This window comes from Anopheles stephensi, chromosome 2 (assembly GCF_013141755.1).
Source record: "Anopheles stephensi strain Indian chromosome 2, UCI_ANSTEP_V1.0, whole genome shotgun sequence".
Taxonomy (NCBI): Eukaryota; Metazoa; Arthropoda; class Insecta; order Diptera; family Culicidae; genus Anopheles; species Anopheles stephensi.
Genome location: NC_050202.1, coordinates 46404173 through 46425505, shown reverse-complemented (window position 1 = coordinate 46425505; position 21333 = coordinate 46404173). Strand labels below are relative to the sequence as shown.

General features: G+C 40.4%; 1 protein-coding gene across 5 annotated transcripts in view; it reads right to left on the bottom strand.

The window, feature by feature from the left end:
- The window catches only part of LOC118506961 (lachesin), a 92647-nt gene that overhangs the window by 12708 nt on the left and 58606 nt on the right, over positions 1 to 21333 (bottom strand). For all 5 annotated transcript variants that reach the window (XM_036044782.1, XM_036044785.1, XM_036044784.1 and 2 more), the window contains 3 exons: positions 15693 to 15821; positions 13298 to 13505; positions 12629 to 12777 (listed from right to left, as the gene is read on the bottom strand). In XM_036044782.1, coding sequence (XP_035900675.1) covers positions 12629 to 12777; positions 13298 to 13505; positions 15693 to 15821 — 486 coding nt within the window. The remainder of the gene's footprint in view (positions 1 to 12628; positions 12778 to 13297; positions 13506 to 15692; positions 15822 to 21333) is intronic.

Below are 21333 nucleotides of genomic sequence, written 5' to 3'. Positions count from 1 at the left end.
AGTTCCGGGCATTTTCAGGGATAAGTATGGCCATTTAGACCAAAGAAGCCAGTATTATACTGATGGATCATCTTCTAAGGAAGGCACCGGCTTCGGCGTTTTTAGTGAGTCCGCCGAAGCATTTTTCAAATTGCGGGAGCCGTGCAGTGTCTACACCGCAGAACTAGCCGCAATCTTGTACGCACTATTGATTATAGCAGCGAGACCTTCGGATCAGTACTTCATTTTTACAGATAGCCTTAGTGCTATCGAAGCACTAAGATCCCCGAAGGCTGTTAAGAGTCAGGATTTCCTTGTCATTAAAATCATAGAATTGCTTGGCTCCATGTTCGACAAGGCGTTCAGGATTTCGCTAATTTGGGTACCTTCTCATTGTGGAATTCCCGGCAACGAGAAGGCAGACTCACTGGCCAAAACAGGCGTCCAACAAGGCGCATTTTACGACCGTCCGATCTCGGCCCGAGAGTATCTTCGCCTACCACAGCAACTTTTCCTGTCTCGCTGGCAGAGCATGTGGGAGGCGGACGATCTCGGGCGATTCCTTTTCTCGATCTCTCCGCAAGTGTCCCTGCGGCCTTGGTTCGGTGGGCTCTCTGTAGACCGGGCGTTCATACGCATGATGTCTCGACTTATGTCGAATCATTTCGCGTTGAACGCTCATCTGCAGCGTATAACTCTGGCTCAGACGAAGGTGTGTGGCTGCGGTGACGGATTTCACGATGTGGATCACCTTCTGTGGTCCTGCGTGGAGTTTGAAACCGCAAGACCCTCCTTGTTGGGCGCAGTCGGGGGCATCGGCAGACGACCGGGCACAGAAATTAGAGAAGTGTTGGCGACCAGAGACCTCGCATACATGAGGCTCATCTTTCGATTCGCCAGAGACAACGGTCTTATCCTTTGATTCCACATCCCCATTATCCTACCAAACCATATCCGCCATTCCTTTTTTGTTATTCGTTGTGTTGTCTTTGTCTCAAGTGTTAAGTTTTTTTTTTTTGTAGTGCCACGGGTAATCCGTTGACGAAGCAACAGCATCCGGGGTCAAAGTCGGCACTGTCGTAAGAAGGGAGGCAGAATTTTCTGGAACAGTGTTCTTCATCTCTGTCTAGCCTTGATGGGGCGAGCTCGGCCTTGCTGGCGTTGGGTTAGGAGGTGGTCGGCGGGTTCAACCCCGTAATTAGCAGAGACCCTGCTGTTACGGGATGGAACTCGCCGATAGCTTCTGAGTTCGGTGCTGGCTTGATCGAGCTTGGGCTATCACTGCTGGGCAGTTTGAGGAACACTGTGCGCAGGTAAATGTTTGTACTGTACATATTACTGTTTTCTTTTTGTATTGTTACAGTCCAGATCCGCTACACGGAAGGATGTTCCGTTCCACACACCACACTACCACCAACATAGCAACAGAAAGCAATAGACCCGGACCAAACCATCAACACAACCTCCACAATAGACAAGATACCACACTGCAAACTCCACACACCGACAACCGAGCATGCCCGGGATAAGGCAGAATAACAGGGAGGAAATGCCTTGTTAATTTATTTGTACTTGTATTCATCAACACACGCGGTGTTGTCAATACGGCGCCAAGCCGTCTAACTATAAATATAAAATAAAATAAATAAACTAAAAAAAAGAATAACTCGCCGTACACACCTCAGCTGCCTATGAAGGAAACCTCAGAAGTAGCATTTTTGTGCCGAACATCTTCGTTCCTTGACACCTTCCACTGACAGGGATTTGCGCTTTGTAGCGGCTGCCCTCCAGCTAGTTACCACAGGCCTGCGGGAGTGTATGCAGACGGAAGGAGAATCCTGCCAATATCGAGCATTGCGGACCTGAACGCTCAGGACGAGCCCCTTGGATGATTAGCCAAACACAATAGTGAATAAGCCCTGATGCCGAGTAGTGTCTAGTCAAATGTAAGTGTCTAGCTTGGAAAGAAATTTTTGGTAGAGAAACAATCCGCAACACTCAATATCTTTTAGTTAGGACGCAACACTATTTACGTACGTCTCGGTATGTAATTGTGTGAAGTTATGCGTTATAAATTTGGTATCTTCACTTACAATTTTTAATCAATTGTCAATCAATAAAGCTGGGTTGTCCTACTAAAACTATTATTTTTGATAAAAACTCTGGTCAATTAATTGAAGGCGTGGGTGAATAATGCAACTTGAACACACCACAAATATCTTTGATGTTCACCTCTTTGTGTGACACCAGTTGGCGCAGCGTGCACTTTAAATCAACCATCGAATTGAAAATGTGCTAATATTTTAATCCGCTCTCACAGATCCCAACGATGAATGAAAGAGCCATGCTGTTGAGTGTATGTGTGTTTTTTTCTCTCTTTCTACCAAACATAATTAAACTGACCATGGAATGTGTCATTGCCTTTGAAATGAAATGCAAGTTCGTTTGCAACTGCTCCTATAATTAGGGTACACAATAATGATGAAATTTGAGCTCCCCTCCTCTGGAACAGGGTAAGTGCAAACGTAGGTTCAGCAATTCCGTACGGTTTAGTCGAAAGAATACCAAAAACCCTTCCTTTTGATGATGTCCCTTTTGTGCGATTCAGTCGTAAAGCCATTTCCATTCAAATAGCTTTCGGATGAAGGTTGTGTTTTGTTTTTTTTTGTTCTTCTGTTGATTTTCTATTCCAGACACACATACAAACACAAAGGCAGTGTGCTTATTAGAGAAAGCCCCCGAAATCAAAATCGAAATGACCTCCCGGGCTAAACCCATCCCTTTTACGGCATTGGACCAAAGCGCTGGACAAAATATAATTAGCATTCACCATTCGAAACTGGTGCTTCACTCGAAAAAGCTCCGTCTCAATCCGCCCTGGTGCCTGGAGTTTTTCAACCCCGGCCGAAAGCAATGACTCTTTTCAGTTTTAATTACAGTCCTTGTGATTGTTTTCCCCAAATGATAATGGGCGATGGTGATGATTATAGGGATTTGTATCGTGTGTTCGACAATAGAATTCATCCATTCACAACGCTCGCTTTCCGAGCATCGTCCGTTCGCTCAGGATTCCCCCTCCCCCCCCCCCCTCTCCCTCCTCGGGATAATCTTTCAATCTGATAAGGTGCGAATTATTGAAGTGAAAGTCGGGTACGACAAAAATTCGCGCCATAGCGCCAAGCCACATAGCTGACAGGGTCGCCGTGCAGTACGGTGAATGCGAGTGAATGCGATTGAAATCATGAAAGGAATTTCCACCGGAATGAATACGACACGGTGACATGGTTGTTTTTCGACATGGTGGCAGTTGGTGGGTATGAATGGGATGTATTTAGGACGTAATTATAGCTGGTGACAATTTGTTTTGCTATTTGTGGGTTGGGTCACGCGTAGTGCACGGCTTCAAAGAAGCGTTTCGAAAAATAATTGTTTGCGATGTCTTTGAAGCTTTAATGAATTCCAAGCAGGGAAGTTGTTGTCAACGAGAATGATCTTTCGAGTGAACTGGACAGTTTTTTGATCGTGTGTTATTTTGATTGAATTATCAAAATGAGTATGAGATTGTTCTTGCTCTTCCTTGGCACTGCAACCTCGAGAAACCATTGCGTGCCATTTTTGGCTTTCTGTGATATGATTTTACCCGTAGCTGGAAAGTCAATCTTGCGTTGGGATTGATAAGTTAATTGAATATAACTTTAAAACACCATGTATAAAGCAGAATGATTTAATTATAAAATTTATACAATGTAAGATTAAGATATTTCTGAAATTTAAATAATTCAAATTTGAACGTTTGAAATGAGACATATCGTTTATTTAGTTTTTTCCTTTAGGAACGGGCTCTAAGTTGCTCTACTTTTATTTTTTAACATACATCAACCTTAAACCAACCATAAAGGCTTTTGCAAAATGCTATAAAAAGGCCCTTAATATTTCTTCCCGTACTTGCAGCTTGTTCAACAAACAACCATTACAAAATCCATCGAACGCTCTTTACCAAGGCAAGATAAACAAGATTTTACCACGTTGCTCCAGGACTGCAGTAATGGATCATAAACATTATTTACGTCCGCTGATTGCAATATCTTCAGCGTCAATAGTGCAAACCGAAGCAAGAATCGATGCAAACAGTGCCTCGTGATTATTGTTTTCCGGTTGCAGAATAAACGAGCATATTCTCAACCATCCAACCTCATCCTTGCTTCACCCCATACACCTCACACCTGATTCCATCCCTGTAGTATCGATCGATAAGAGTACACACGGGTAGTACAAACCAACGCTAACGCGGGCAAGAAGTCTTGGAGCACAATAAAAAAACCCTCCCGGACGATGTTTCAAATGCGAAACTCCAAACTCAGCAGTCGACGTCGTGAAGCACTCTCGGTGAAGAAATACACAAGAAACATCACCTGGCAGGTAAATGCGTTTCGGGTGATTCTTCTCAAGCAAATGGGCGATTCGCAATGGTCCTGGGGTGATGGTGCAATCAGGAATGATTTTTCATCCAAGCGCAACAGAGCAGCATCAGGCACGTAGCAAACATTTCCATGCCGCTCCAACGCTGTTGCCATACCACACCGTCCGAATGACCATTTGCATGCGCTTGCAGCAGTGGCAGATCGTTTGCTGCGTGTGATGTTTATTTTACACGATTTATCTGTCTGGCTGGTAGAAGGGTTTGGCAAACGATTCGGGTGGATTGTGCATTGGGGCGAGCGGTAAGTTGATGTTGAGGTATGGAAATAATCGTACAGCAATAATGCGGAAGAAAATATGCTTGTAGTCCGGATTCGGAAATGCAATCAAAAGTGTTCCTCGTTTACGACGATTTTGAAAAGGTTTCCGAGCGTTTTATTCAAGCAACACGTTTATAATGATGGAAAACAATATTGAAGTATTCCCAGTGCAACACGTTTAAGGATTATAATAATTTGAAATTTGAGAGAAAAACGCATATTGTAGCTTGACGAACTGTCATGATGGCGTTTTACATAGCAGGGCAATGTTCTACAAAGTCAGAAAAGGATCATTAAAATGGCATTTGTAGCAGAAATTTTGTATCGCAACTCTGTTTTTTGTTACAGAAACACATTTCATAAATATTTTTGTTAATCTATTTGGCACTCTGAATATTTTATACAAAAATCACAACGAATTGCCTTAGTCATAATTGTTGGACTAAGTGTAAAACTAAAAACGTGTTAATTATGCATCAATTTTTGAGCTGGTCCAAAACTACTTATGAGAGTCGTTTGTACTTAGGAAGATGAACAATGTTGAAAACATAATATCTCGGTGCTCAAAGGTCTCGTGCAAGGAGCTTTAACTTTCAAAATTGCTTATCTTCAAAAAGACTTTCTCGTGTAAGTTGAATTATCTATGAGAGCTTGTACAGAAAAACACCTTATCGTCCACGAGACCTCTTAATAGAAGAGGCTTAGATGTCCAGACCTCGTAGTCGAAGAAGACACATCATTTAAAGGACTTCTTATAAGGATAAGCTACGTCCCCCTAGGTTCCTCGTCGATTGAGTGATCCTACGATCGAACTTTATTTATAAGGAAATAGTTACCTAGAAATCTCGCAATGAAAGTGGCTTCATAGTCAAAATTGGCAAAGATATCATCAGCAAGGCGAAGTTATTGAGCACTAGGCGCGACACGTTATCTTGAGCAATGTCTGAACATTTGTTGATGCAGTATAACATCAAAATGAAACATTCTCGCAACAGTTCCAGGGAGAAAAGAATCCGTTTGGGATACATAAAATAAAAATAGAGCAATTTTTCAAACTTTGTTAATTAATGAGTTAATTTCTAAGGGATGTCACCCATCAAAAGAATGGGTAGTCGATGAGTTCACATCGTTCAAGTAGCTTTATCAATCAGAAGGTTTTTTATTCGAAGAACCATAATCATCATTCTTGGAGTTATTCTTCGAAGCGTCATCCTTCAAATATTTTTGTTTGTCATTGATTCATCCTCAAGGCTAGATAGTCAGTCCTGCGTACGGGGAAGCGATCCTTAAGAGAGTTGATCCCCAGACCTACCGCAAGAAGGTTGGCACTATTTTCGCCTCGGTTACCGAACTGCATCCTAAATTTACCACTGTGAATAAATATAATGACTGTCCGATAAATAGGCTTTCAATCGTAATAAGACTTCTGGTAGCACAAGGATAACGATAACTTTACCGAATAGTTTTATGTGGAACTTATTACTGTCATGAATGTGTTAAAGCAGGAATTTTCATGAGATACTACAATAAACAAGCCATTAACTTCGTTTGCACGACTGTTCAACTTCATTTTAAAACTCTCGCTTCTCCTAATGATTTGAACAAAATGTCTCTGAATGATGAATGTCAATGTTAATCAACAGTGATTAATTCTATCTAACAAAGCTTGTATAAGTTCGACATACTTCTAATCGTATTTTTCAAAAAACAGTATTCAAAGCAAGTTCTTTGTAGGTACCATGCTTGGGTTGAAATTATCACAAAAGCCGACCATACAATAAGAAAGCAAAGCAATTCAGTTTCTTACTTTGCTCAAAGATAAAAATAAAATCATTCGCAGTAATTTGTTCTGACGCTAAAAACGAGCAGTCCAGAAAGAAAATCTCTCATTAAGCCCACGCATTAAAATCTTTCTCGTGTAATTGTTTGTCATTGAGGATACTACCCAATGGAGATGGGTAGAATCTCCTCTTTGCATATTACGTCAACCACGGTAAGCACGTACTGCGAATGGGCTGAGATCGCACGTCCTTCCCTCGTGTATCATTGTTTGCCATTGCTGACAATGGTCTGACTCACCTTGAAGAAATGTATTGTACCGTGGTATCTACACTCAACCACCCGCCCCCCGAAACACTTCCCTAGCTCAACAATCCATCATAATCTTAAAGCTTTATTGGATTCCTATTCAAATCACGTGCTCCGATTGTGTCCCAGGCCGGGCCCGGATGCCCGCACCAGAGCCTTACTGTCTGGATTAGGCGGAGAAGTAGGTGAGAAAGTGACACTAAATCGGATGAGCCAGCCGTCGAAGCATTCTCACCTTTCCTAGCACAATTTTTCATACTTTGTCCCATAAACGAGCCGGACGACCGGGGACGGTGGCGGTTGTCCGTATGGTGGATGAAAATGAAGGGAAAAATGCAGCAGTAACAAAGGAGGAAAAAAGCTGAATAACGTGCTTTGCGTCTTCCGTCGGTGGGATATTGTGATACATTTTACCCGGTCTCCTTTCGCCAGTCCCTTACAACCGGACGTCTTGATTTCTTTCCCGCTCCGGTGCAACGGTCTTTTCCCGGAAGTAGACGTAATGGAGAAAAATACAGGCTTTCCTTTTCAGTGTGCTCTCCTGCCGTGCTTTCTTCCACGGTAAATGGTGTATTTGTGCTTGTTTGTGGACAGCGATGGACAGCGATGTTTTCATCGCATCGAGATGGGAAAATACGAGCGAAGCTAAGATGCAAAAAAGGTTTAGGGGGCATGGGGCCAGGGAATGGTCGTACGTTTCTTGCTTTACTGTCGTCGCTGGGGGCACGATTTTATATGCACTTTTCTGTTTCGTTTTTACTTTTTTTAGAGATTCGTTCCTGTCATTCGTGCTTATTTTTGCCCCCTTTTTGTGATTTTTCTTTCCACCGTCATTTACGGTAGGACAGTGGTGGACTAAAATATAACAAAAATGTAAGGGTATTTTGTGAAGCAATTTATAGCAAAAACAAGGAACAACCAATATTCTAACATAATCATTAGGGTACTATTTAATGTGCAGTTTCTTGACATATTTATTTAGTTATTTATTATAATTCCAGGAACCATATTATCGAAAAGATCTTGATATGAGGAGATTTGATAACGTCGGTCAGATTATTTTTTACTAGAAAGGTGGCTTGTTTTGCCTGTCAGTTTGTATGGAGAGCTTTTAGCTGTATTTCTTATCATTGCTTCAGCTGCAAAACAATGAAATAAATACAAAAAAGTATGGATAATATCATAATAAACCCTTTTGACTTATAACCACTTACTTATTCAAGCCTCATTTCGTCTTTTGGATCAATTGTCAGTTATACGTTTCGGATAAGCTTTCATCGATATGAAAACGAGAAATTGAAGATCATACAAAGTTAATCAAGCAACTGGTTATGGAAAGATGGTTCTCATTAAAAAGAGGAGGATAAAAAAACATACTTTTAATAATAGTACGTCGTAAAGACAGACGAGTGCTCTATTCACGGTCGCAAGTCTGGCGACTGAAATTCATGCAATTTATGTCAAAGAGATTCCTTATTTCTGTTCTCGAGCAGTTAGCTATGTACTGCTGTCAAGCATTTGAGTAAATTTTTTTACGGAATTAAATTTGTTAATCTTCCATGAATTGCAAAGAGCTCTTATCATCGAATGAACTCTGTCAAATGTATTATAGAAACGAACATAGTTTGGACTAAATCATGGCAAACATCTCAAGTCCTTTCCCGGTCACGATCAGTAAAAGGCCAACAGACTTCTTTTTCTAGTTTTAGGTCATTTCCAAAAATTTCCGCCATTGATTCAAAAAGCACTTTCCTGATCAGTACTTTTTCAAGACAATCCAGACAATAAAGCACTATAAAAAGAAGAACAGACAAAGATTGCAACATAAAACAACATTTTCTTGACACAGATGTATTTCCTAAATTTAGAAACTAATCTTTTAAAACATCATTAAATTTTATACTTATTTCCACCACTGTAAGATTTTGCTCCACCATGTTCAATTTCCAACGTACGCCAACGAGTGAACCCCACAGAATGCATCCCACTAAGTTCACGTAAGAACAGAAAGAAAGATGCCATTTCATCGCACTTCCATTTTCATTCCTTTGCCAACGTTTCACACCGGCACATCATCATCTTCACCGACATTCTATTCATTACCCACTGACTTGGCGGGCAGAGCGCATCTGCAGCAGGTAGTCGACGCCTGACTTGCGAAACGGCACGAGGCGACACGAAAATGACACATTTTCGTGCGAGCGTAAACACATAATTAATTTATTCATGATAATGCTGATGACCGTTCGCTCGGTTGCACATTTTTGCTCCCATGATCGAATGGATGAGCTGCATTGGCAACGGTTGAACGTCGCTTGTCAACATTGCTGCATTAATCTAATAATCTGACTGACTGCTTGCCCCGTTTTTTCGCAACATTAAATATGTACTTCAGCTCACACACACACAAACACACAAACACACATACACAAGGTGAGCGAACCACACACCAATAACAAATCCACATCACGTATGCATCGGACCATGCGGAAAAGTAATTTGAAGTGGAGTGTGTGTATGTGTGTGGGGTTGTATAGAACGAAGGGGACGAGAGTGTCACAGTGGCAACAAAATTAACTAAACTTCAAAATGTCATAATTCATGAGCTGTCGTACAGCGATCGTGATGGAGACGCCCGGGCCCGATGGAGGCGCCCGGTGGTTGATGATTCGGTGGAAAGTTAATTAATATGCATATTGACATGATACGGCGGTAAGTGTCGATGCTTGCGGTACAATCTTGCGCTTTCCAATTAACCGATTGCGATCGGATGATGGGGCAGGAATGGTTGGGTGGCAGACGGTAAGGGACCCACTCCTATCGGTGGCAAAGCATAAGAGAAAGTAAAAGGGGAAAAACAAGCTTCCAAGTGCTGGGTCGATGCGAGCGTCATCATTTACGTCAATCGAACGAACGGTGACGTATTTGTTGGTTGGCGAACCGCAATTTATGTGGTCATTAGGTGGTAAAAGTAAACGATCATAAACCGACGGAAAGTCCATTTTCGGTTGTTGCGGCCGATAGATTGGGGATAATTAGAGGTCATTCTAGCAAATGCGGCCAGCTTAATAATTCTAAATTATACGCGGAAAAGGTTTGCAGTGGGGAAAATGCTGCTTAATTAAATTTAATGTATTGTTACGATTCCTTGTTACTTGTCCAATAGATATTGATTTTACACTTTTTACGAAGCGGAACATCTTCCACAGTAGCTGCAAAATAATTGCACGAGATGATGCACTGTAAAACCAATGTGTTTTCAGAATGAAAATATAATTACAACGAATCAAATTAACATCCAATCGGTGTTTTCAGCGATGGAGATGCTGTAGAATGTAAGCTTACAATATTATCGGTCAATTGCATTTTAGGGGCAACTTAACTTAAACCAACCTTTATAGGCAAAAGAACTTCGGATTAAAATATTCATTTTCATCAATTCGCAATAACTCACTGGTTAAACATTGTGGCATTTCAAGAAAAGATTATTTTGATTCAAAACATTTCGACAGTGAAAAACCACTCCTCCATGTTACTGACACAGCAGCAAGTAAATCCCTCGAGGAAGCACTTCCCACACACGTGCAATATTAATTTGTAATTTCTGTTTTTAACCTCCCGGCGACACAACCATCGAGAAAATTATTTTCCACCACAGAAGAAACCAGCCGTGTTATGTCAGTAATGCGGAAAACAACCCCAAAATCCCACCATAATTGCCTGCAGCTTGCAGTGCAGCGAGCAGCTGCACAACAAAACTCACAGCAGGACGTAAGCTGCACCATGCCAGTAGGACAGGAAGGGACTGTAGCTCGGTTGGAGGTTGACGGAGAAACAATCAATTTACTTCTCCGCAAGCTCGTAACGAGACAACAGGTTTCGCCATTAAACAGCGATAATCGTAAAGCTAGGAGAACGCAAAGAGGAAATTACTTACAGTGGGGGAGAGAGTGCGAGAACTGAAAAGCGGGAGCAAAATAAAAGAATTGAGTGAAAAACAATCAACTCGAGTAGAACGTTGTCAGCATTAAAGGGATAGCGGTGTTGGCGAGAAAAACACTTTTCGATGTGGAAAATTACAAAAATTGATCATTTAATGTTGTGTGCCTGTATGTGTGCTGTTTTCTTTTCTTTGCTTGCTGTCATGCTGATGTTCCGTGCTGCTGGCCACTATAGAGTAGGTGTTCTCGTGCTGTAGGTGTAGCAAAGAGCTACAAGTTTAAGCTGATGGGCGAAAAGGATCAGGTAATATTGGAAGACTGTGGTAGGATTTGTCTAGCGAATTAAATTTACACTGCATGCTTAAAAAACGAATGCATCTTAGAGATGAACAGTTTGTTGACAGTATGTTGCTGGTGAATTACTCATATTTAAGAGAAAGAAAATCGAATAAGAAAAATAACAGTTCAACTTCGGATAACATATTGCATTTAAAAAAAAATTTTTTTAACAATATGGCAGTGACCCATTCATCCATCTTTCTATCTATCGCAGTATACATCCAGTTATCTATTGGATTACTGAATAACTGGATAGGATACCTATCGCAATATATATCTAGTTGTGACGGCATCAGCATCGCAACCTGAAGATGCTATATCGCAGTATACGACTGATCGCCGACTGATCGCAGTGGATTAGTAGATTGTTTATGCCCAAAACCCCTGAATCCGGATAAAAGTGAAGAGATGAAACAGTAATCCAGTAGCCCGCTGACGATGGCCAATTGCTCGAGCCACCGATGTTCTCGATTGATCGATCGGATCATATATGTGTTGCTAGTAGAAAAGTGCTGACGATGCACATCCACGTTGACGCGGTGACCAAATAAGCTGTTGTTAACCGAAGCTTCGTAAGCTGAACAAAATACTGACAATACCCATTGTCGTTGTCGAGGACCCAGTCAACGATGGACAGATCGAACCACCGATGTTCTGCCGGCTAAGGTACTGAAAATGCCGGATGGAGCTGATGCAGTGTACACCGATGGCAACAACAAGGCGAAATAACGACGAAGAAGGAACTAGGAAAAAATAATTTGAATGTAGGGTAAATTTCAAGTTTTCACAGACTGCTGTTTTGTCATTATAAATTTAGTTCCGTTTATTCCATTAGATAGAATTCTTGTTATTATACAGTTTTTAAGTTTATTGGAAGGTAGCAACTTTCACTATGATGTCACTTCACACACTGAATAATGGACAAAATCAATTGTTGAATTGAGGAATCGGAGTGTAGCAGAACTGATGCTGAACTTGGATTTTCAATCATTTAAGCTACTGCTTACAACAAGAGCCCTTACACAACAAGTTTCTTTGTACGATGAAGCCTCTGTGATGACATAGTCTCTTAGATGATGATGATCCATGGGGGACGAACTGTATTTTATTACCAGATCTATTGAAAGATCGAGTGGTAGATCTTTTATAATGTATTTTAGACGAATAGGGCTTTTGACCCTTGGACGACAACACGCTTTAGAATATGAGGACACTTGATTGAGGAGGTCGTTTGAGTCGCATACCCCTTCGTCACGGTGCCGAATATTCTTCGTGAAAACGTTAAACGAAGTTCCTTAAACCAAGAGAATCCTTGGAACTTTTTGGTCGACGAATCCCTTTGATGAGACGATCCTTTTCAATAAAGACCATTGTGGAAAATATTGTCTAATAGTAGGTGAAAACCTTGGAGATAATTTCGCTCTGTTTTAAATCTACACCAGCATGTTGGCCGACATTTCAGTTCTTGTTTTGATAACCCGGTTCCAAACGAATAAAACGGTCATTTCAATGTAAACATATCTGCATGAGGGTGAAACTTACCGTACAGTCTCATGGTGCCATCGGCCCGACCAAGCGAGTTTGTGCTGACACAGTGGTACGTTCCTACGTCTCCTGGCGAAAATGATCGCACTACCAGGCGCATATTGGTGCGAAACCCGTGCCGATCTTCGGTGATGCCGTACTTGGGCCTAAATGGAAGCAAAAGCATGGAAATGAAGTTAGTAGTTAGTATGAACTTGATTGTTTCTCCAAAGCTAATGGGAGCTTTCTGGCCCGCTTTCGTGACCTTTACAAATGAACGACAAGCTAAAAGGAACAAACAAGTTGTTGACAATGCTACAGGAACGGTAATTATGGTCCTCTCGAACACCACATACCACATAAGATTGGTTTTGTCACGAGAATTTCATGTTAGTACCGGAGAGCTCTAACCGGTTTCGAAACGCCTGAAGTTATACATTACGTTTGACACATCACACATGTTTAGTAATTCACATAAATCAAATTGGCATACGACAAATTTTAAATCCATAGTGACATTTGATTTTAGAGAAATTGTTAGAAGAAATCAATGAATAGCAATTGTACATTTGAATTCACAGTACTAAGTTCAACTGACAGCAGAAATTTAGTGGTATTTCCTCAAAATTCGTTTTTCACGTCATTGTGAACGTTTTGGAGAGAGCATACAAAATGAAGCACACTTACCCGTCGAGCAGCATTTCCGGTCGGCTTAGACCCGGTTGCTCAGCGAAATTGCCATTCGACGCGCTGGCAAAGCTGTTCGGCAGAACCCGACCTCCTTTCAACCAGTAGGACACGGGCATCGGGGATGCTTCCACGGTGCATTCGAGCTGCACGTCCGAACCGAGCGGGGCGCCCAGCAGCTGACTCGTTGGCCGTACCGATGGTGCAACTGGTGAATCCGAAGTAAGGTGTTCCGGTATGGAAATGTTTGAAAACACACACACAGGAGGTAAAAAGATAGGGAAGAAATAAATCAGTTCTCAATAATTAACTAAATGCACCATGCCAAGTCCAACCAGCAGCAGCTTTGCAATTTTACACAAACAACTTCAACCGGTCGAAACAGCGGAACGCTCACAGTGAACATTTGAGTTGTATGATAAATCATTTACAGGATGCTTTTTCCAGGAACGGCAGACTGATTGCGAAGCGCACGATAGACAGGTGCCTGCCCCTACCCTCGCCCGATGGTTTATAATTCAAAGCAGCTTTCAAAGCAAAGTTCGTGGAACTTGCGATGCACCCTTTTTGGGGGGAATTAAAAATATTCGATCAGTGTGATAGGTAGCGAGATGGTTCCTGGAAATGATGAAAGGAGATGAGTTTCACAAATAAGCTATATATTCAAGCGGCTGATTGTCGGACTGCGAATGATCAATGAGTAACGGTTTCAAATTGTCAGCTGTGATGGCATTAAGTTAGTCGGCTGGGAGGGTGAAAGAGTTTTCATTCACCAAATATAAGCAGTTTTAATGAGTGCGTGTGTCCAAGCAATAGAATTGTGGAGCAATTTTCTTTTCTCTATTCAATGTATACCTAATAATTTGACAACTCAGAAGTTATAATTTCATGATACATAGCAACATGGTACGTGGGATTTCAATTAATAGGGCGCCTTTCTCAACTTTTATGGAATAGGTGACTGATACTGTGTCAAAATATGCTGTTGAAGCGTTCAAAATTGCTTTTATTTATCAAGCTAAGTAGATAACAGAGCATTCCTAGCAAATTTTTAGTTCACATCAAAACTCTCCCTTATCAAGAGCAGGACTTAGGGGTAGTAAGTTAATGATTCGTTCGAGATTCGACGAGGCATTGTTGGTTTTTCTTCTTTGAGCTGAACTATGTAACTTTCTTAGCTGTCTTAATGGCTTTATCGATGTGTACGAATGAGATCCTCTTTTGACTTGGGGAGACACTGATTTGTACTGATAACAACAGAGATGGACAACAGAATAAGACCACTAATTATTATAAATCTTAAAAAAGTTCTTAATAATCGACTTTTTCCATGCTTATATGTAGATGATTAAGTTCAGCAAAAGAATTCTGTCGTTAGATCGATAAAGAAATCTATTCTGAGTATTGTTAGTGATTCTGATGAAAATAATGACAAACCAGGTTGGACAATAATATAACATTATTCATGAAACTTTAAATCATCTTGGCTAAAGGTTTGAACATCCTCCTTTACAACTTTTCAATCTGGACACAGTTCTGCTTTCCAATAAAAAATGAAATGAGGTATTGGTAGGTTTTGAAAATACAAATCATGCTTCTTCTAAATTTTGATATGGTTTTGCCTTTTAGAGGTATAGAAGGGGTCTCATTCTGTAGTCCGTTACTATGAGTATAAATTTTAGGATTGCCGTTATTGCCATAAGCATTAAAGATCTGGCCGAAGCGACTAAAAAACCTATTTTTTGTAAAAGACTCAAATAATTCTTTTGTTTCTTTTATTTCTATAAAAAATAATGAGGTTTTGGCCGGAAATACTGAATGATTTTACGCAATCTGTTTGAAGCTGGATGGTCTAAAGAAACTTTTGATACTCTCTCCCGTTGTGTGAAAACCAGCGTCTCTACCGCCTTGGCCACTGAACCGTCCAAGCGTACATACTCGTGTATGCCATAATGAATCTACCATTTTCCCAAAATGGAAAATGTGCACCGTAGTTCATGCTGTACCAAATATTCAGAATAAATAAATACATATGCCATTCTGGGAATTTCGCAACAAAGAGCACCGAGCGATAGTTGCATCCAGCAGTATAAAGCAACGGAAAAGTCCGTTCACCGGGGAGTCACCAGTATCTTTCGGCGAACCGTACGCCGAGCTCCGAACAGAACAGATGCAATAATGAATGAGCGGAGCGTATGGTCGCAAATCCTTCAACCGGGTGGTCTTTGTTGATGGGTAGCACATCCCATCCGGTACAAGTATCTTTGTTGTTTGCTGCTCTTCGATTCAAACGTTAGCTTGTGCTTTCTTTCAAACGAACTGACGCTCTGTTGGACAGTGAGTGAGTGAGTCTGTTGGTGAGTGTAAAGTGCGTGAGATTTTTCCCCATACTTACAGTGAACGCTGAGCGATACACGTTTGCTAACGGCAGGTGGAACATCGTTCGACGCGATGCACAGATACGCGCCCATTTGTCTTCTCTCCAGCTTGGGCAGATGTAGATGGGTACCGTTGTATGCTTCCACTGGAAAGAAGAAAAAAAAGAACGGTGGAAAAACGGAAGTTATACGGAGAGTGAAAGGTAATGAAGGAATTAGAATAAAGTGAAAGCACCGCACATGCAAATAATGGGCCGTCACGATTTAACAGCCCTTGCAAAGAAATAAAGCAGTCGAACCGTTTCTTGCAAGTTGTGCAAGTACGAAGTAGCAAACGGTGCAAAAAAAAATCTGCTGACGTTTGGAACGCGCCTACACAGTAGGACAAATAATTGTTCTCGGGCTGGTTCTTGGCCCCTCCGATTGAGCAAAACCCGAACGGAACTGGTCAATGGCTTTCGGAGCGAGCACACATGAGCATAACCACGACGCCTTTCTTCCCCGGGCGTATCGCTCCGTGAACGTGAAGCATTGTAGCGCAAGAGCACATTCATTCGCGAGTATAAATTTATGTAATTGGAACTTTAATGGGATTTTGTAACAACCGTGCCACGGCATGCGACCGGAATGGGTCGAATGAATTGAACGACAATGAGAACGGGAAGCGCACGAGTGTCGGTTGGACTTGAAAGATTGACGGTGAAAAACCTGGAAAAAGCTGTCGAGAAGGCGCTGCAACTGTGTGTGAGGGTTTTGGTGTGTTTTTTTATCTGTGCCTCCGCCATCGCTCATGGACACAACAGCGGCAACTTTGCTTAACGAAGGACACACTCGGCCGGGTGTAACAGACCATCGGGAACAAGTCAGAAACAAGTAATGAATGGTAACGGCTTACCGCCAGTCAATCGAAATCGCATTGAGTGCCACTTTCAATGGGGTTTTGCCCGTTGCGGTTTACTGTGTGTAGTGTGTTTTTATTCGGTTTAACGGGCATTGTGGGTACAGAATGGGCGAGAGTTGTGTGACGAAAGAGGCACAATCGTGAGTTTTACTGCAAATCGAATTCGATTTATGGTGCTAACTGCAGTAGCAGGTAATGCATTTGCATAGATTTATAGACAATAGAAAAACAGAACTATTTAAAAAGTTAAAATTTATTTGTATGGTAAGCTTTGTATGGGTTAGGTGACATCACCAAAGAGATAATAGTAAAACGTTAACCTTAAACATTTTACCACTTTGAAGCAAGTAAATATAGCATAAAGAAGGAAACACTTCATTCCTTCAAATAATTAACCAGTAGCGCAGTTGTCATTGTTATCGACAATTAATATCGCATACATGCATTTTTTACTGTTTTCATCAATTATTTTAATATATAATAATAGATAGGTGATGAATATTATATTTCATTATAATATTTCATCACACCTTATTTAGAAAACCTTAGCCAAATGACATCTGTGCATCGTCAGTCGGCTACACACAGACAGGCTCCTCGACGGGCCATCATTCTTAGTCCGACCACGAACGAATAAAGACAGGGAACTAGAAACACGACTTGTAATTGGCGCAGCCGGTATTAGGTGATTAGAAAAAAGAACAGTGCTAGTGAGTGACAAAAAGCTCACGTAGTTTGTCCGGATTTGTAGCTACTACCAGATAGGGCTTCATATTCATCTCCGTGCGATTCCAAAAGTGCGGACGATTTGTGGCAACGCCGTTTTCTTTTCATCGAAAGGACCATCCTCTTCCCTCTTTCATCATCCAGTGTCGGATTGAGGTTAGGATCCTCACGTGTTCTTCAACACTAACGCACAGGTAAGCAAACTTTTAGTTTTTAATATCTTTTGTTTGTCCGAGTGACAGAGAAAAAAAAAACTTTTGCTACCGTGCTTCGAATAGTAACTATTGAATAGAGCTATTCGATTTCTTTAATTTGAGTGTATTAAAAACGCGTTCTTAGAGAGACGTTTTTAACCGACACATTTTTATGTGGAGAGATCCAACGGCTGAGGCTTTTTCTTCGGATTCCGATTCCATATCGAACGATTCCGGTAGCCTCTCGCACATACCCAAAAACGTAGTTATTCCTATCGAGAATTTATCCTTAGCAGATAATATGGAACAAATACAAGTGCAACTTGAGCAGCTTAAGCAGCTTGTGCAAACTCTCGCTGTCTCTCACGAGCAGCAATCTCAAAAAATTCTCTCATTAGAGAACAAGTCTAGCAATAATCAAGCTAGTAGTAGTAGCGAACCGCATGGCGCTAACCTTAGTGCTAATTTGGATGCCTTTTATAAAATCCCAGATCCGATAAAGGCAGTACCAGTGTACGATGGGAACAAAAAACAGCTTTTTGCTTGGTTGAAGACAGCTGAGAGTGTATTGAATATTTTTAAAAATAACGTGCATCCTGCTGTTTATCGCATGTATGAAGATGCTATTAGCAATAAAATACAAGGTCGAGCAAAAGATGCGTTGTGCTTAGAAGGAAATCCTGCTGATTTTCAAGAAATCAAAGATATTTTGACGAAAGCTTTCAGTGATAAATATGATCTATCAATGCACATGAGCCAACTGTGGCATAACAAGATGAATAACAGTGCAAATTTAAAAACTTATTACATACACACAAAAGAATTAGTACAAAAGATTAAACAGATAGCTAGGCAAACCGATAAATATCAGGAGAGTTGGTCTGCTATAAACCAATTTATAGACGAAACAAGTCTAGCTGCATTTATTGCAGGGTTGCAGGAACCATATTTTGGTCATGTTCAAGCAGCACGCCCTGAGGATTTGGAAGAGGCATATGCATTTTTATGCAAATTGAAATCCAACGAGGTGACAGCACAAAATTTGAATGTTAGGAAAATTGCAGAGACGAAGCATTTTTCAAACAGTGAAGGATCCCAAAAGCGTTTTGATAATAACGCCAATAGATCAAAACCTACAAATCAAGCATCGTCATCGAGTTCAATGAACCGAAGCACGAGAAATGTGCACTCTTCTAACACAAATGCCCCTGTTCCAATGGAAACTGAAACCAGCAGAACAAGACTAACACTAAATAGGAAAAATTTAAATACAAACGAAACGTTTGATACGAACTTAACTCGATCGTTTGAAGATGAGGAGGAAGACATTACAGTAAATTTTTGGGAGACTACGGAAACAAATCTACCAATTTAGACTTTCTTCCATACATAATAGGAACACATCCGAAAACTTCACGACAATTTAAATTACTTTTGGATAGTGGTGCAAATAAAAATATTTTGAAACCGGGTATAATTCAGTCATTACAATCTGTTGATACAGTTATAAAGAACACTTCAGGTCGTCATAAAGTTTCACGGAAAGGATCAATAAACTTGCTTGGACCAGAATTTCCAGACCAAATGTACTATGAATATGACTTCCATAAGTTTTTTGATGGAATTATCGGTTCACAATATTTAGCCGAATGTGATTCTGTTATCAGCTATAGTGAAGAAACAGTAACCATCGCTGGTAACTCGATTGCATTCCGCAAATATTTTCCATCTAAAAAATTGTTTTATCACATAGTAACAATTGACACTCTGGAAAATGGAGATTGGTTTGTTCCGTGCCATCAAGTTCTTTGTAATAATATTATAATAGAGCCTGGATTATATAAATCAGAAAACAATAAGTCTACCGTAAAAATCATAAGCAAATCTCATATTGCACCAACTATTACGACAAGTTTTCATCTAAATGTAAATAATTTTGAAACCATTAACCCTATCCCATTAAACATTGATGAACCAATTGATAAAAAAACAATAGAAATGTTAATAAGGGTTGACCATTTGACACCTTATGAAAAAGAAAACCTTTTGGATTTAATATTAAAAAATCAACAGGTACTCCTCAAGAGCAATGAAAAACTTTCTTCTACTACCGTAGTTAAGCACAAAATTATAACTAAAGACGATGAACCAACATATTCCAAAACGTACCGATTTCCAAATCATTTTAAAAAAGATGTAGAGGAGCAAATCTTAGAAATGCTCGAAGATGGGATAATTGTTCCCTCCAACAGCCCATATTCTTCTCCGATTTGGGTTGTTCCCAAAAAACCAGATGCCTCTCAAAAAAGAAAGATCAGAGTCGTAATAGATTTTCGAAAACTAAATGAAAAAACTATCAATGATAAATACCCCATTCCTCAGATAGAGGAAATCTTAGATAGTTTGGGAAAATCTACATACTTTTCCACATTAGATCTCAAATCTGGTTTTCACCAGATAGAAATGGATCCCGCACATCGCGAAAAAACGGCTTTCTCTACAGCACAAGGACACTTCGAGTTTACGAGAATGCCTTTTGGGCTTAAAAATGCCCCAGCGACTTTTCAACGTGCAATGAATCACGTATTAGCAGGATACATAGGATCAATTTGTTTTGTCTACTTGGACGATATTATTGTTACAGGTCATAGTTTAACATCACATTTGGAAAATTTGGATAAAGTCTTGAAAAGATTAGCAGCTTGCAATTTAAAAATTCAAGTTAACAAATGTGAATTTCTAAAAAGAGAGACGGAATTTTTAGGTCATTTAATAACTCAGGACGGGATAAAACCTAACCCCGATAAAATTCAAAAAATTCTAGATTGGAAAATACCCACGAATCAAAAGGAAATTAAACAGTTTCTCGGGCTAACTGGTTACTATCGCAAGTTTGTGAAAGATTATGCCAAGCTAAGTAGACTACTTTCAAAATGCCTGAAAAAAGGCACTAAAGTCACTTATGATGAAGAAGATTATAAAAAGGCATTTGAAGAATTAAAACAAATTATTGCTTCTGATCAAGTCCTCGCTTATCCAGATTTTGAACAACCCTTCATTCTTACCACAGACGCTAGCAATTTCGCCTTAGGAGCGGTGTTGTCTCAAATTCAGGATAATCGTGAAAGGCCTATAGCATTTGCAAGTAGGACACTGAATAGCACCGAGTCTAACTATCCAGCCACAGAAAAAGAGGCCTTAGCAATAATTTGGGCAGTCAAAAAATTCAAGCCTTATCTTTACGGAAAAAAGTTTACGTTAATCACGGATCATAAACCCCTCACATTCATAAAAACTTCTTTTAAAAATTCAAAAATTCTGAATTGGCGTTTAGAGCTGGAAAATTTTGACTACGAGGTTAAGTATAAAGAAGGAAAAACTAATGTAGTAGCGGATGCGTTGAGTAGAAGGATTGATCCCGACAAACCAATACGAGATATTAATGCTTCCTCCATTTCAGATTCACCAAGAAGTGGAACAAACCAAAGTAGTGGCACGATTCATTCGGCGGATAGATCCAACGATCACTACGTCCACTACACAACAAGACCTGTGAATTTGTATCGTAACCAGCTAATATTCAAGTTGGGAGACACGGATTCTATTGTACAAGAAACACCATTCACGAATTATCAACGAAATGTAATCACTAAGAATAATTTCGATTCATGTAATGTTAGTCAGCTTTTAGGAATGTACCATAACGGAAAGCAAACTGCGATTTTTGCCCCAGAAAATCTTATGCAAGTGATCCAAGAAACACTTAGTAACCATTCCTTTAGTAAAGGACATTTCGTAGTTACAACACATATGGTAGAAGACGTGACAAGCTCTGAG